Genomic DNA, 13108 nt, shown 5'->3' with positions numbered 1-13108 from the left:
CCCTGCCTCCTCCACATGGCTTGTGAACTTTGACATTTACACTGACCATCTTGCTTTACCCCTGTCTTTTATTTTAAGTCAGGTCAAATCCTTTTGGCAAAATATACAAGAATTAGTTGCAAACAAAACATTATTCTTCATGACCTTTTGTTTTTCCCGTTCGCCCTCATAAGCACCTCAAGCTGCCCTACTGTTCATTAGGAACACTTCTTCCCCTGTGGGTTACAACTTCTTGAAAACAGTATATATATATATTTTTTTTTGCTTTTGTTTCCCTGCTGGTCAGAGCTGCAATTTATTGCCGTCTTTACCAGATTTAACTGACATCCATGTAAAGAGTGAAGAAGCAAAGTAGATGGTGTGATTTACCACCAGCCCTGTCACACTCGTCTTTGTCTTTGAAGCACTTCTAATCTGCTTAGTGGGGTGGACATGACATATGGGAAATATTTAGACAATAGTACAAGCCAATTCATAAGATAAAACTGTCTGAATTTAAACCATTTGTTCACAAGCTCTGAACTGCTCCAATACCACTGTAGTGTGGGCTCACTCGGCGCAAACATGGTTTTGCATTTGGCTCTTCTTTTATTTTTTTTATTTTTTATTTTTTTAAAGATTTATTTATTTATTTATTTATTTATTTGAGAGAGAGACAGTGAGAGAAGGAACATAAGCAGGGAGAATGGGAGAGGGAGAAGCAGGCTTCCCGCTGAGCAGGGAGCCCAATGCGGGGCTCGATCCCAGGACCCTGAGATCATGACCTGAGCCAAAGGCAACCGCTTAACGACTGAGCCACCCAGGAGCCCCTTGGCTCTTCTTTTATTGTGTCATTTCTGTCTTAACTCCTATCCTGTTATAATCTCCATGAGAATCAGGATCTCATCTCCTTCATCTGTGTATTTTCATGGTGCCCAGAGTAGATCTGCATGGAGAAGGCACTTGGTGAGTGCCACTCATGGCCAGATGGTCACTGCATCCTGAAGTGACCCAGTTCTGGGCGCAATCTGGGTGCAGGTGCACCAAGAAGGGCTGGAAGGCTCCTAATTCGGTGTCACCCATGGCTTCTCGGACATTCCTTGTGCTTCTGGAAAGCCTCACTAATGAAAGTGACTTCAAAGGGCTAATTCTGCAGTCACAGATCCTGATTTTTCTTCTTTTCTAAGAACATTTTTTCTTCTGTGTCTTTGAGAGCTCCACCGCTCAGGGGAGTAACAGCAGTAGATTGGTTATGCTAAACACCCACCTCAGGGGTTCGATTTTGATTTTTTCGCAGCAACCTAGTCATTTATATAGTCAAGATTGATTCATCTTGAAACTTCACAAAGCCATTTTTTTTTTTAAATCATAACTCTAGATAATTTGTATCTATATTTTTTCCAGTCCTCTCTTGAATTCCCAGGGAATACTCTGTGAAGCAGGAAACTCAAGTGCATGCCCTTTGTTGCTGTCTTTTTTTTTTTTTTACCTTTTCTCACCCAAAATGTTAATAGTATAGAGATAAGCAAGTATTAGAGAGTGTTTATGGTTTTTTTGGTATATACTCTTTATTTTTTTACATATTTTTTATTTTTTTATTTTTTTCTTACTCAAAATATTTATTCATTTCTTTATTATGTTAATCACCATACATTACAACATTAGTTTTTGATGTAGTGTTCCATGATTCATTGTTTGCGTATAACACCCAGTGCCATTCAGTACATGCCCTCTTTAATACCCATCACCAGGCTAACCCATCCCCCGACCCCCTTCCCCTCTTGAATCCTCATTTTGTTTCTCAGAGTCCATAGTCTCTCATGGTTTGTCTCCCCCTCCAATTTCCCCCCCTTCATTTTTCCCTTCCTACTATCTTTTTTTTTTTTAACATATAATGTATTATTTGTTTCAGAGGTACAGGTCTGTGACTCATCAGTCTTACACAATTCACAGCGCTCACCATAGCACATACCCTCCCCAATGTCTATCACCCAGCCACCCGAACCCTCCCACCCCCCACCACTCCAGCAACCCTCAGTTTGTTTCCTGAGATTAAGAATTCCTCATATCAGTGAGATCATATGATACATGTCTTTCTCTGATTGACTTATTTTGCTCAGCATAATACCCTCCAGTTCCATCCATGTCATTGCAAATGGCAAGATTTCATTCTTTTTGATGGCTGCATAATATTCCATTGTATATATATACCACCTCTTCTTTATCCATTCATCTGTCGATGGACATCTTGGCTCTTTCCATAGTTTGGCTATTGTGGACATTGCTGCTGTAAACATCGGGGTGCACGTACCCCTTTGGATCCCTACATTTGTATCTTTGGGGTAAATACCTAGTAGTGCAATTGCTGGATCGTAGGGTAGCTCTATTTTCAACTTTTTGAGGAGCCTCCATACTGTTTTCCAGAGTGGCTGCACCAGCTTGCATTCCCACCAACAGTGTAGGAGGGTTCCCCTTTCTCTGCATCCCCACCAACATCTGTCGTTTTTAATTTTAGCCATTCTGACTGGTGTGAGGTGGTATCTCATTGAGGTTTTGATTTGGATTTCCCTGATGCCAAGCGATATTGAGCACTTTTTCATGTGTCTGTTGGCCATCTGGATGTCTTTTTTGGAAAAATGTCTGTTCGTGTCTTCTGCCCATTTCTTGATTGGATTCTTTGTTCTTTGGGTGTTGAGTTTGATAAGCTCTTTATAGATTTTGGATACTAGCCCTTTATCTGATAGGTCATTTGCAAATATCTTCTCCCATTCTGTCATCTGTCTTTTGGTTTTGTTGACTGTTTCTTTTGCTGTGCAAAAGCTTTTTATCTGGATGAAGTCCCAGTAGTTCATTTTTGCCCTTGCTTCCCTTGCCTTTGGCAATGTTTCTAGGAAGAAGTTGCTGCGGCTGAGGTTGAAGAGGTTGCTGCTTGTGTTCTCCTTTAGGATTTTGATGGATTCCTGTCTCACATTGAGGTCTTTCAACCATTTGGAGTCTATTTTTGTGTGTGGTGTAAGGAAATGGTCCAGTTTCATTCTTCTGCATGTGGCTGTCCAATTTTCCCAACACCATTTGTTGAAGAGACTGTCTTTTTTCCATTGGACATTCTTTCCTGCTTTGTCGAAGATTAATTGACCATAGAGTTGAGGGTCCATTTCTGGGCTCTCTATTCTGTCCCATTGATCTCTGTGTCTGTTTTTGTGCCAGTACCATACTGTCTTGATGATGACAGCTTTGTAATAGAGCTGGAAGTCCAGGATTGTGATGCCACCAGCTTTGCTTTTCTTTTTCAACATTCCTCTGGCTATTCGGGGTCTTTTCTGGTTCTATACAAATTTTAGGATTATTTGTTCCATTTCTTTGAAAAAAGTGGATGGTATTTTGATAGGGATTGCACTGAATGTGTAGATTGCTCTAGGTAGCATTGACATCTTCACGGTATTTGTCCTTCCAATCCATGAGCATGGAACGTTTTTCCATTTCTTTGTGTCTTCCTCCATTTCTTTCATGAGTATTTTATAGTTTTCTGAGTATAGATTCTTTGCCCCTTTGGTTAGATTTATTCCTAGGTATCTTATGGTTTTGGGTGCAATTGTAAATGGGATCAACTCCTTAATTTCTATTTCTTCTGTCTTGTTGGTGTAGAGGAATGCCACTGATTTCTGTGCATTGATTTTATAGCCTGCCACTTTACTGAATTCCTGTATGGGTTCTAGCACTTTTGGGGTGGGGTCTTTTGGGTTTTCCACATAAAGTATCATATCATCTGCAAAGAGTGAGAGTTTGACTTCTTCTTTGCCGATTCAGATACCTTTTCTTTTTGTTGTCTGATTGCTGTGGCTAGGACTTCTAGACCTATGTTGAAAAGCAGTGGTGATAGTGGACATCCCTGCCATGTTCCTGACCTTAGGGGAAAAGCTCTCAGTTTTTCAGCATTGAGAATGATTTTGGCTGTGGGTTTTTCATAGATGGCTTTTATGATATTGAGGTATGTACCCTCTATCCCTATATTCTGAAGAGTTTTGATCAAGAAAGGATGCTGTACTTTGTCAAATGCTTTTTCTGCATCTATTGAGAGGATCATATGGTTCTTGTTCTTTCTTTTATTAATATATTGTATCACATTGATTGATTTGCAGATATTGAACCAACCTTGCAGCCCAGGAATAAATCCCACTTGGTCATGGTGAATAATCCTTTTAATGTACTGTTGGATCCTATTGGCTAGGATTTTGGTTAGAATTTTGCATCCCTGTTCATCAGAGATATTGGTCTGTAATTCTCCTTTTTGATGGGGTCTTTGATTTTGGGATCAAGGTAATGGTGGCCTCATAAAACGAGTTTGGAAGTTTCCTTCCATTTCTATTTTTTGGAACAGTTTCAGAAGAATAGGTATTAATTCTTCTTTAAATGTTTGGTAGAATTCCCCTGGGAAGCTGTCTGGCCCTGGGCTCTTGTTTGTTGGGAGATTCTTGATTACTGCTTCAATTTCCTTAGTGGTTATAAGTCTGTTCAGGTTTTCTATTTCTTCCTGGTTCAGTTTTGGTAGTTGATACCTCTCTAGGATGCATCCATTTCTTCCAGATTATCTAATTTGCTGGCATATAGTTGCTCATAATATGTTCTTAGAGTTGTTTGTATTTCTTTGGTGTTGGTTGTGACCTCTTCTCTTTCATTCATGATTTTATTTATTTGGGCCCTTTCTCTTCTCTTTTTGATAAGTCTGACCAGGGGTTTATCAATCTTATTAATTCTTTCCAAGAATCAGCTCTTAGTTTCGTGATCTGCTCTACTGTTCTTTTATTTCTATTTCATTGATTTCTGCTCTGTTATTTATTATTTCTCTTCTCCTGTTGGGTTTACACTTTATTTGCTGTTCTTTCTCCAGCTTCTTTAGGTATAGGGTTAGGTTGTGTATTTGAGACCTTGCTTGTTTCTTGAGAAAGGCTTGTATTGCTATATACTTTCCTCTTAGGACTGCCTTTGCTGCATCCCAAAGATTTTGAACAGTTGTGTTTTCATTTTCATTGGTTTCCATGAATTTTTTAAATTCTTCTTTAATTTCCTGGTTGATCCATTTATTCTTTAGTAGGATGCTCTTTAGCCTCCATGTATTTGAGTTCTTTCCGACTTTCCTCTTGCGATTGAGTTCTAGTTTCAAAGCATTGTGGTCTGAAAATAGGCAGAGAATGATCTCAATCTTTTGGTACCAGTGGAGACCTGATTTGTGACCTAGGATGTGTGATCTATTCTGGAGAATATTCCATGGGCACTAGAGAAGAATGTGTATTCTGTTGCTTTGGGATGGAATGTTCTGAATAAATCTGTGAAGTCCATTTGGTCCAGTGTGTCATTTAAAGTCTTTATTTCCTTGTTGATCTTTTGCTTAGATGATCTGTCCATTTCAGTGAGGGGGGTGTTAAAGTCCCCCACTATTATTGTATTGTTGTCGATGTGTTTTCTTTGCTTTTGTTATTAATTGGCTTATATAAGTGGTGCTCCCATGTTTGGGTCATAGATATTTACAATTGTTAGATCTTCTTGTTGGATAGACCCTTTAAGTATGATATAGTGTCCTTCCGCATCTCCTATTATAGTCTCTGGTTTAAAATCTAATTTGTCTGATATAAGAATTGCCACTCCAGCTTTCTTTTGGTGTCCATTAGCATGGTAAATTGTTTTCCACCCCCTCACTTTCAATCTGGGGCTGTCTTTGGGTCTAAAATGAGTCTCTTGCAGACAGCATATCGATGGGTCTCATTTTTTTATCCAATCTGATAGCCTGTGTCTTTTGATTGGGGCATTTAGCTCATTTACATTCAGGGTAACTATTGAAAGATATGAATTTAGTGCCATTGTATTGCCTGTAAGGTGACTGTTACTGTATATTGTCTGTGTTCCTTTCTGGTCTATGTTGCTTTTAGGCTCTCTGTTTGCTTAGAGGACCCCTTTCAATATTTCTTGTAGGGCTGGTTTCGCGTTTGCAAATTCCTTTAGTTTTTGTTTGTCCTGGAAGCTTTTTATCTCTCCTTCTATTTTCAATGACAGCCTAGCTGGATATAATATTCTTGGCTTCATATTTTTCTCATTTAGTGCTCTGAATATATCATGCCAGTCCTTTCTGGCCTGCCAGGTCTCTGTGGTTAGGTGTGTTGCCAATCTAATGTTTCTACCATTGTAGGTTACAGATCTCTTCTTCTGAGCTGCTTTCAGGATTTTCTCTTTGTCTCTGAGACTCATTAGTTTTACTATTAGATGTCGGGGGGTTGACCTATTTTTATTGATTTTGAGGGGGGTTCTGTGTGCCTCCTGGATTTTGATGTCTGTTTCCTTCCCCAAATTAGGGAAGTTCTCTGCTATAATTTGTTCCAATATACCTTCTGCCCCTCTCTCTCTTTCTTCTTCTTCTGGGATCCCAATTATTCTAATATTGTTTCATCTTATGGTATCACTTATCTCTCGAATTCTGCCCCCGTGATCCAGTAGTTGTTTATCTCTCTTTTTCTCAGCTTCTTTATTTTCCATCATTTGGTGTTCTATATCACTAATTCTCTCTTCTGACTCGTTTATCCTAGCCTCCATTTTTGATTGCACCTCATTAATAGCCATTTTGATTTCGACTTGGTTAGACTTTAGTTCTTTTATTTTTCCAGAAAGGGTTTCTCTAATATCTTCCATGCTTTTTTGAAACCCAGCTAGTATCTTTATAATCGTCATTCTTAACTCTAGTTCCAACATCTTACTAATGTCTGTATTGATTAGGTCCCTGGCAGTCGGTACTGCCTCTTGTTCTTTTTGTTGAGGTGATTTTTTACATCTTGTCATTTTGTCCAGAAGAGAATAGATGAATGAGAGAACAAAATGCTAACAGGGTAGCAACGACCCCAGAAAAATATACACTAAACAAATCAGAAAGACCTGAAACCGGGGGAAAAGAAAGAGAAAGAAAGAAAAAAGAAAAAAAAGGAAAAGGAAAAGGAAAAGACAAAAAAGGAAAAGGAAAAGACAAAAAAAAGAATATGGTCAGATGTGATCAGGCTGGTGAATAGATCAGTTCCACGCATTAGATTTTGGGCATATTTTGGTCTGTTAGAAGCAACTTCCTCCCAAAATTTTAAAGAAAGAAAAGTTTATATATGTACAAAAATAAGGATAAATAGGATGAAGGGATGGAATATGACCATCTATGGTATAGATGAAAATTATAAAAGATTTTATAAAAGGAATTATAAGATAAGAAGTTGGTTGAAAAAAGCAAGAAGAGAAATTAAAAAAAAAAGGGGAGAGAATGTGATAAGGTAGGAGACTAGTACAAAGCCATATTCTAGAGATTTAGGATGTATTTTGGTGTGTTAGAAGAAATTGTGTCCCAAAATTTTAAAGAGAGAACAACTTAGATATATACCAAAAATAAGGTTAACTAGTATGAAGGGATAGAATATGACTCTAATAATGAAAAATAAAAAAGATTTTTAAAAAAGGGATTGATAAGATGTAGGTTGAAAAAGGGAAAAAGAAAAATTCAAAAAAAAAAAATTAACTTTGAAAGACTAAAGAATCATGGGAAAGAAAGCCATGAATTCTCTGTGCAGTATTCCCTTAGTGCTGGCGTTCTGCCTTTCTCATTGATGGGTAAACTTGGTCTTGGCTGGCTGTTCTTGCTGATCTTCTGGTGAAGGGGCTGTTGCCGTGTTTCCCAAATGTCTTTGCTGGAGGCGGAATTGCCCCGCCCTTGCCAGTCCGGGCTAAGTAATCTGCTCGGGTTTGCTCTCGGGAGCTTACGTTCCCTGCAAGCTTTCTGTCCAGCTTTGGAGGACGAGAGTGAAAATGTCGGCCTCCCAATCTCCACCCCGGAGGAGCCGAGAACTCGGGGCCCCACTCCTCAGTGCGCCCCCAGAGAAAAGCAGTCAATCACTCCCGTCTCCCCAGTCTCCAGCCGCACTCCGTGCTCACCCGGCCTGTGACCCAGTGTTTCTATCTCTGGCACCCGACCCCGTGTGGAGTCTCCAAACCCAACGGTGCGCTCCTGCGCCACTCCTTCTGGGGGAGGAAGGGGTGTCTCCCCGGATCTGCCGCTTGTTGGGTCCCTGCTGGAGGAGCAGTGGCCCGACTGTGCCGCAGATCTCAGTTTATGGCAGCCCCCGAGCTGAGAGCCCACTCCTCGCTCCATCTCTGCAGCCAGCTTCCCGGCTCCGATACCTGGGAGCTCTGCCGCACTCAGGCACCCCCCGTCTTTCTGTGACCCCGAGGGTCCTGAGACCACACTGTCCCAGCAAGGGTTCCACCTCCTGCTTAGCCACTGGAGCAACGTCCCTCAGCAGAGCAGACTTCTAAAAGTTATGATTTTGTGCTCCACGTCTCTATCACTTGCCAGAAACGGCAGATGGGGCCCCCTCCCCCGCCGTCTATCCTCCCGAATATCGCCTCGGATTCACTTCTCCGCAGGGCTTACCTTAGAAAGTGGTCACTTTTCTGTTCAGAGAGTTGCTGCTATTCTTTTCTTCGATCTCCTGTTGAGTTTGTAGGTGTTCAGAATGGTTTGATCCCTATCCAGCTGAATTCCTAGGACCAGACGAAATCCAGGTCTCCTACTCCTCCGCCATTTTGCTCCTCCCCTGTATATACTCTTTAACCAGAAAGACGATGTGGGTAAGGTAGGCACATAAATAAAGACATTAATAATTCTAGGGGTATCCATTGAATGTGACATAGACCATTATTTTATTTTATTTTTTTTATCCTTTAGTCTCTAGACCTGTGAAAAAGACATTATGTTTGGGACCTGCCCCTTCAGCCTCTCAGCTCTGCAATATCCCTTGCTCTACAGACTGTATAGTATCTTCCTGGTCAGCCTGGGGCCTGTGCATCCATGAAAACTGCCGTGATCCTCAGGGGAGAAAAGGTGAGTGTCTTGTTTGTGTCTGCTTCATTTACTTCCAGTGTACACACAATTATTCTGGTAGCTAAGTAGCCAATTAAGCCTGCTTAAGACAATATTTGTTTATAAAATGTAGATAACCAGCTCAAGCCTGAGAGCATTCAGTTATTTGGGAGGCCGCTGGGGACATGTCCATGAAACAAGAATCTGACCTTGATTGACCTTCCAGTTAGGTTCATAGCTGGTGACGTGACTATTACTCAAATACGGTATAACAATGTTTTATATGTGTAATGGTTATACTGAGGAAATTAGACGTGATTTCTGTAATCACATCAGGAAACAACTATTTTGCCTATCTATCTATTTTCAGATTTCCTCATGCTGAATTTGATGTTCTATTTCAGAGTTTCACGAGGGGCATTTATGTGTGTTGTTTACTTTTTGATGTCTTTGGGCTAAAAGTGGAGTCTTCAGACTTTATATGCTTGTTTAATTTTGTAGGCCTCTGTAGTCTTATTTCCTTTCATTTGCTGTTACACACACATCTTTGTATTCAAAAGTTCATTTTTGGTGACACCTTGACCTCTCTTTCATTGACCCTTCAGTTTGTATTGATACTATGTTCCCTTAAGTAGCAATGCTAAAAAGAAATATTCCTTTTTCTAAGAGAAATGAGCTTCAAGGACATTCCAGAAATTAGGTTGTGTTTGCCAAGCACTAACCCTAGATATCACATGCAAAGAAAGAATACCTGGCCAAGTGCTTGATGCTACAAAGCTGGTGCTCTCAACTTAATTCTGTGTCCATTTGAAAGCCCACAGTTTAGCAATTCCCAGATTGCTCACATGCACACATGGGCACGTCCAAGTTCACACACCCATGCCCTGGGCTTTTCTCTTTATTCTGACTTTTCATTCTAAGACAGAAGAAGATGTGTGTGGAGTCTAGGTTGAGGAGGAAGAAGCTAATTTTAACTCTTTTATCAAATAATTGAAAACTGGATCTCAGTGGAACCTGGAGGGGTGCAGTGAAGAGGCCCGTGCTGCTTTTTAATTAGACTTGTAGCCAGAATGTCCCCTAAACCTCTTCAGTTTAGGAAATAGTTTGTATTATTTTTATTAAAAATAATTTCCCATTAAACTGGACCTTGTAAGTCTCCTGTAGCTGCATATGAGACTCCCCAGGGTGACTTACATGTTATTGGAACCAGCCCTCCTATGTTCAACCTGTGCCAATCCATTTAGATTGTTGTCTAGAAAATCATGGGAGATTGGACTCAGGCTCTGCCAGCCACTGTGGCCATGGCTATAGATACTCATGCAACTTTGCTATACTGAGTGCTGCCTTTGCTTTCAAAGCTGTAGAACCCAACCAGGCCAAGTGGGCCTCATATTATTTTATAATTTTTGTTGTAAGTGACAGAAACCCAATTCAAGATCTACTGTTTGAATCCCCATGTTTATTGCAGTGTTGTCCACATAGTAAAGATATGGAAATGACCTAAGTGACTATTGATGCATAAGTGAATAAAGGAAATATGATATATACACACGTTGTGCATGTGCTTGCACCCACACATACGCTCACATATTTATAGTGATATTATTTAACCATAAAAAAGATGGAAACCCTGCCATTGTGACAACATGGATGAAACTTGAGGGCATTATACAAAGTGAAATAAGTCAGAGAAAGGCAAATATTGTATGATCTTACTTATATGTAGATTCTAAAAAACCTGAAATTATAGTAACACAGAGTAGAGTGATGGTTACCAGGGGCTGGGTGGTGGGGAAAATGGGGAGATGTTTATCAAAGGATACAAATGGTCCAGTTAATAAGGTTAGTTTAAGTTCTGAGGATCCAATGTGAGAAGTATAATCAACAATACTGTATTATATACTTGTAAGTTGCTAAGAGAGTAAATCTTTAAAATTCTCACCACAAAAAGAAAAAAGAGGTAATTTTGATTTTAGATCCTAGATGAAGTAGAAAGAAATGTCTTCCTTAATACTTCCAGGAAGAGTCCTGGAATTGAATCTCATTGGCTGCTTTCATGTGATAACCCTGACCCAGTCACTCTGATTGGCCAACTCCTAGGCATGTGTCCACTACTAGAGGGACGAGGCTGGCCAAGTCTCACCACTGAGAGTCAGGAAGGGATGGCTCCCTCAAGGAAATATGAGATGCTGATACTACAAGATGGTAGAAGTAATGCTGGGGTTAAACTTAATAGATATTTATTAAATGCTTTCTCCCCTTTGTTCTGGGCCATAGAATTTCTACAGCAATTCAGAGAATGCTTTCTTCCTCATTCTGTGTTGTAATTTTTGTTACTTGAGCAAATTTTCACAAAAACTTTTGTGAAAAGTGCTCTTTCAACTTTTCTTTCAATCTTCCTTTTCCACATAATTCTGAACTGGTCCATGGAACTCAGCTGGGAAACTCACAACATTCAGACCCCTCTGCTTGACCCCTGGGCCCAAGATGCTTCAATGCCAAACCTTTTCTTCGCCCCTGTTCGTCTATTGTATGGGTCAACTCTTGCAAATTCACCCTGGTCCATCATTCATTAGACATCACCTGTTGTGGGTTGAATTGTGTCCTTAAAAAAAAAAATCTTCATTCCTAACACCTTGTATATGTGAATATGACCTTATTTGGAAATAGGGTTATTGCAGATGGACTCAAGTTAAGATGAGGCCATAATGGATTAAGATAGGCTCTATTCTAGTGACTGATGTCCTTATAGAAAGAGGGAAATTTGGACACAGAGATACACAGAGGAGAATGCTATGCAAAGGCAGACGTTAGAGTAATGCGTGTATAAACCAAGGAATGCCAAGGATTGTCGACAACCACCAGAAGCTAGGGAGAAGCATGGGAGCAGTCTTTCCCTGGAACATTCAGAGGGAGCATGGCTCTACTGACGCTTTGATTTTGGGCTTCTAGAATCCAGAACTGTGAGACAAAAAAATCCTGTTGTTTTACATCACCCAGTGCTGTATTTTCTTTTGGTAGCCCTAAGATACTAATATACTGCCAAACTTTGCATCAGTATTTAGGCTCAGCAAGGATATGATACTTCATAATACTTCAAAACTAAAGTGTAGAGAAGTGAGCCCATTTGTCCTAAATCCCACAGGGATTTAATAATGGCCAAGCCAGCACTAAGAACCTGGTTTCCTGTCTCCCTAGTCTAGTATTCCTTCAAACACTGGGCTTCTTTAGTGATTCCCTCTGTAGCCTAAGGAAATTTGGATCAAGGCGCAAGTCCAGTGCCAAGCTTAGCAGAGAAGCACTCTGCCCACATTCACCCCATTGGCCAGTGGGACGCATTAGTCTTGAGAGCCAGTCATTGCCCTGGATGTAAGAGATAAGGCATGGGGCATGGGATTTGTCTTAGCTCCAGTGTGTCACCTTTGGAGGGAGAGGGAAAGTAGACTGCAGTTGTGTGAGAAAAGAAGGGTGTTCTAAGATTAGCTTGCGAGCAGCAGGTAACTGGAATGTGTGTTTTTTTGCCTCAAACAATAAGTTTTTCCAAGAAAGGCTCAGCCTTTGGAGCTGAAGGAAAGGGGGGAGACAATAAAGCTTCTCACCTGAAGGTCTTAGTGTTACCACAACCACCTGAAATGTGTAGGGTCATGTTGGGATTGATGAGAAACAGTCTCTGTTCTATAGGGCCCGTACTTAGGCTAAATGACCTGCCCTAGGCACTAAGTAATCCCAGACCGAAGAGCCTATACACAGCAATGATTGTTATTCAGGTCTGGGAGTTCGGCATTTTATAAATGCTTCCCAGAGCAGAGACGATTTTGATTTTTAAGGTCTTGCTAAAATCTGCCAGGACCACCTGCCTCTAATCCCTCCTGGAAAAAATAAGGAATGGAGTTTTCCCTCTAGGGAAATGATTCTGTGCCTACAAGGAGTCCAAGCATGTTACGATGATGGTAAGTAATCTTTTTTATTTCTACTGACTTGCGGGCATGAGGTCTGGGATCTTCTCAATCTCAGACTGTCCCACGGTCCTACCATGGGGTCTGCCAGAGTCGCTGACCGACACAAACGAAATGTAATTCAGAATTCCACAGAGGCCAGAATACACAAGCTAATGCATTAAACATCACAAAACTCTGGGATGTAAACTGGACTGTTTAGCTTCACATTTGAATTCCCTACCCTAAAGAAATGCAGTGAACCTTAGCAAAAATCTAGGAGATATATATATATATATATATATATATATAT

At 40.4% G+C, this 13108-nt stretch overlaps 1 protein-coding gene across 1 annotated transcript in view; it reads left to right on the top strand.

Moving 5' to 3' along the window:
• Window positions 1-13108, top strand: part of THSD7B (thrombospondin type 1 domain containing 7B) — an 870666-nt gene that overhangs the window by 403990 nt on the left and 453568 nt on the right. Inside the window, exon 6 of the mRNA XM_032411208.1 lies at window positions 8726-8881. Within this exon, the coding sequence (XP_032267099.1) occupies window positions 8726-8881 (156 nt within the window). The remainder of the gene's footprint in view (window positions 1-8725; window positions 8882-13108) is intronic.

This window comes from Phoca vitulina, unplaced genomic scaffold (assembly GCF_004348235.1).
Source record: "Phoca vitulina isolate PV1807 unplaced genomic scaffold, GSC_HSeal_1.0 scaffold1, whole genome shotgun sequence".
NCBI lineage: Eukaryota > Metazoa > Chordata > Mammalia > Carnivora > Phocidae > Phoca > Phoca vitulina.
The sequence above is the reverse complement of the archived record's forward strand: the minus strand, read 5'-3'. Positions and strand labels throughout refer to the sequence as shown.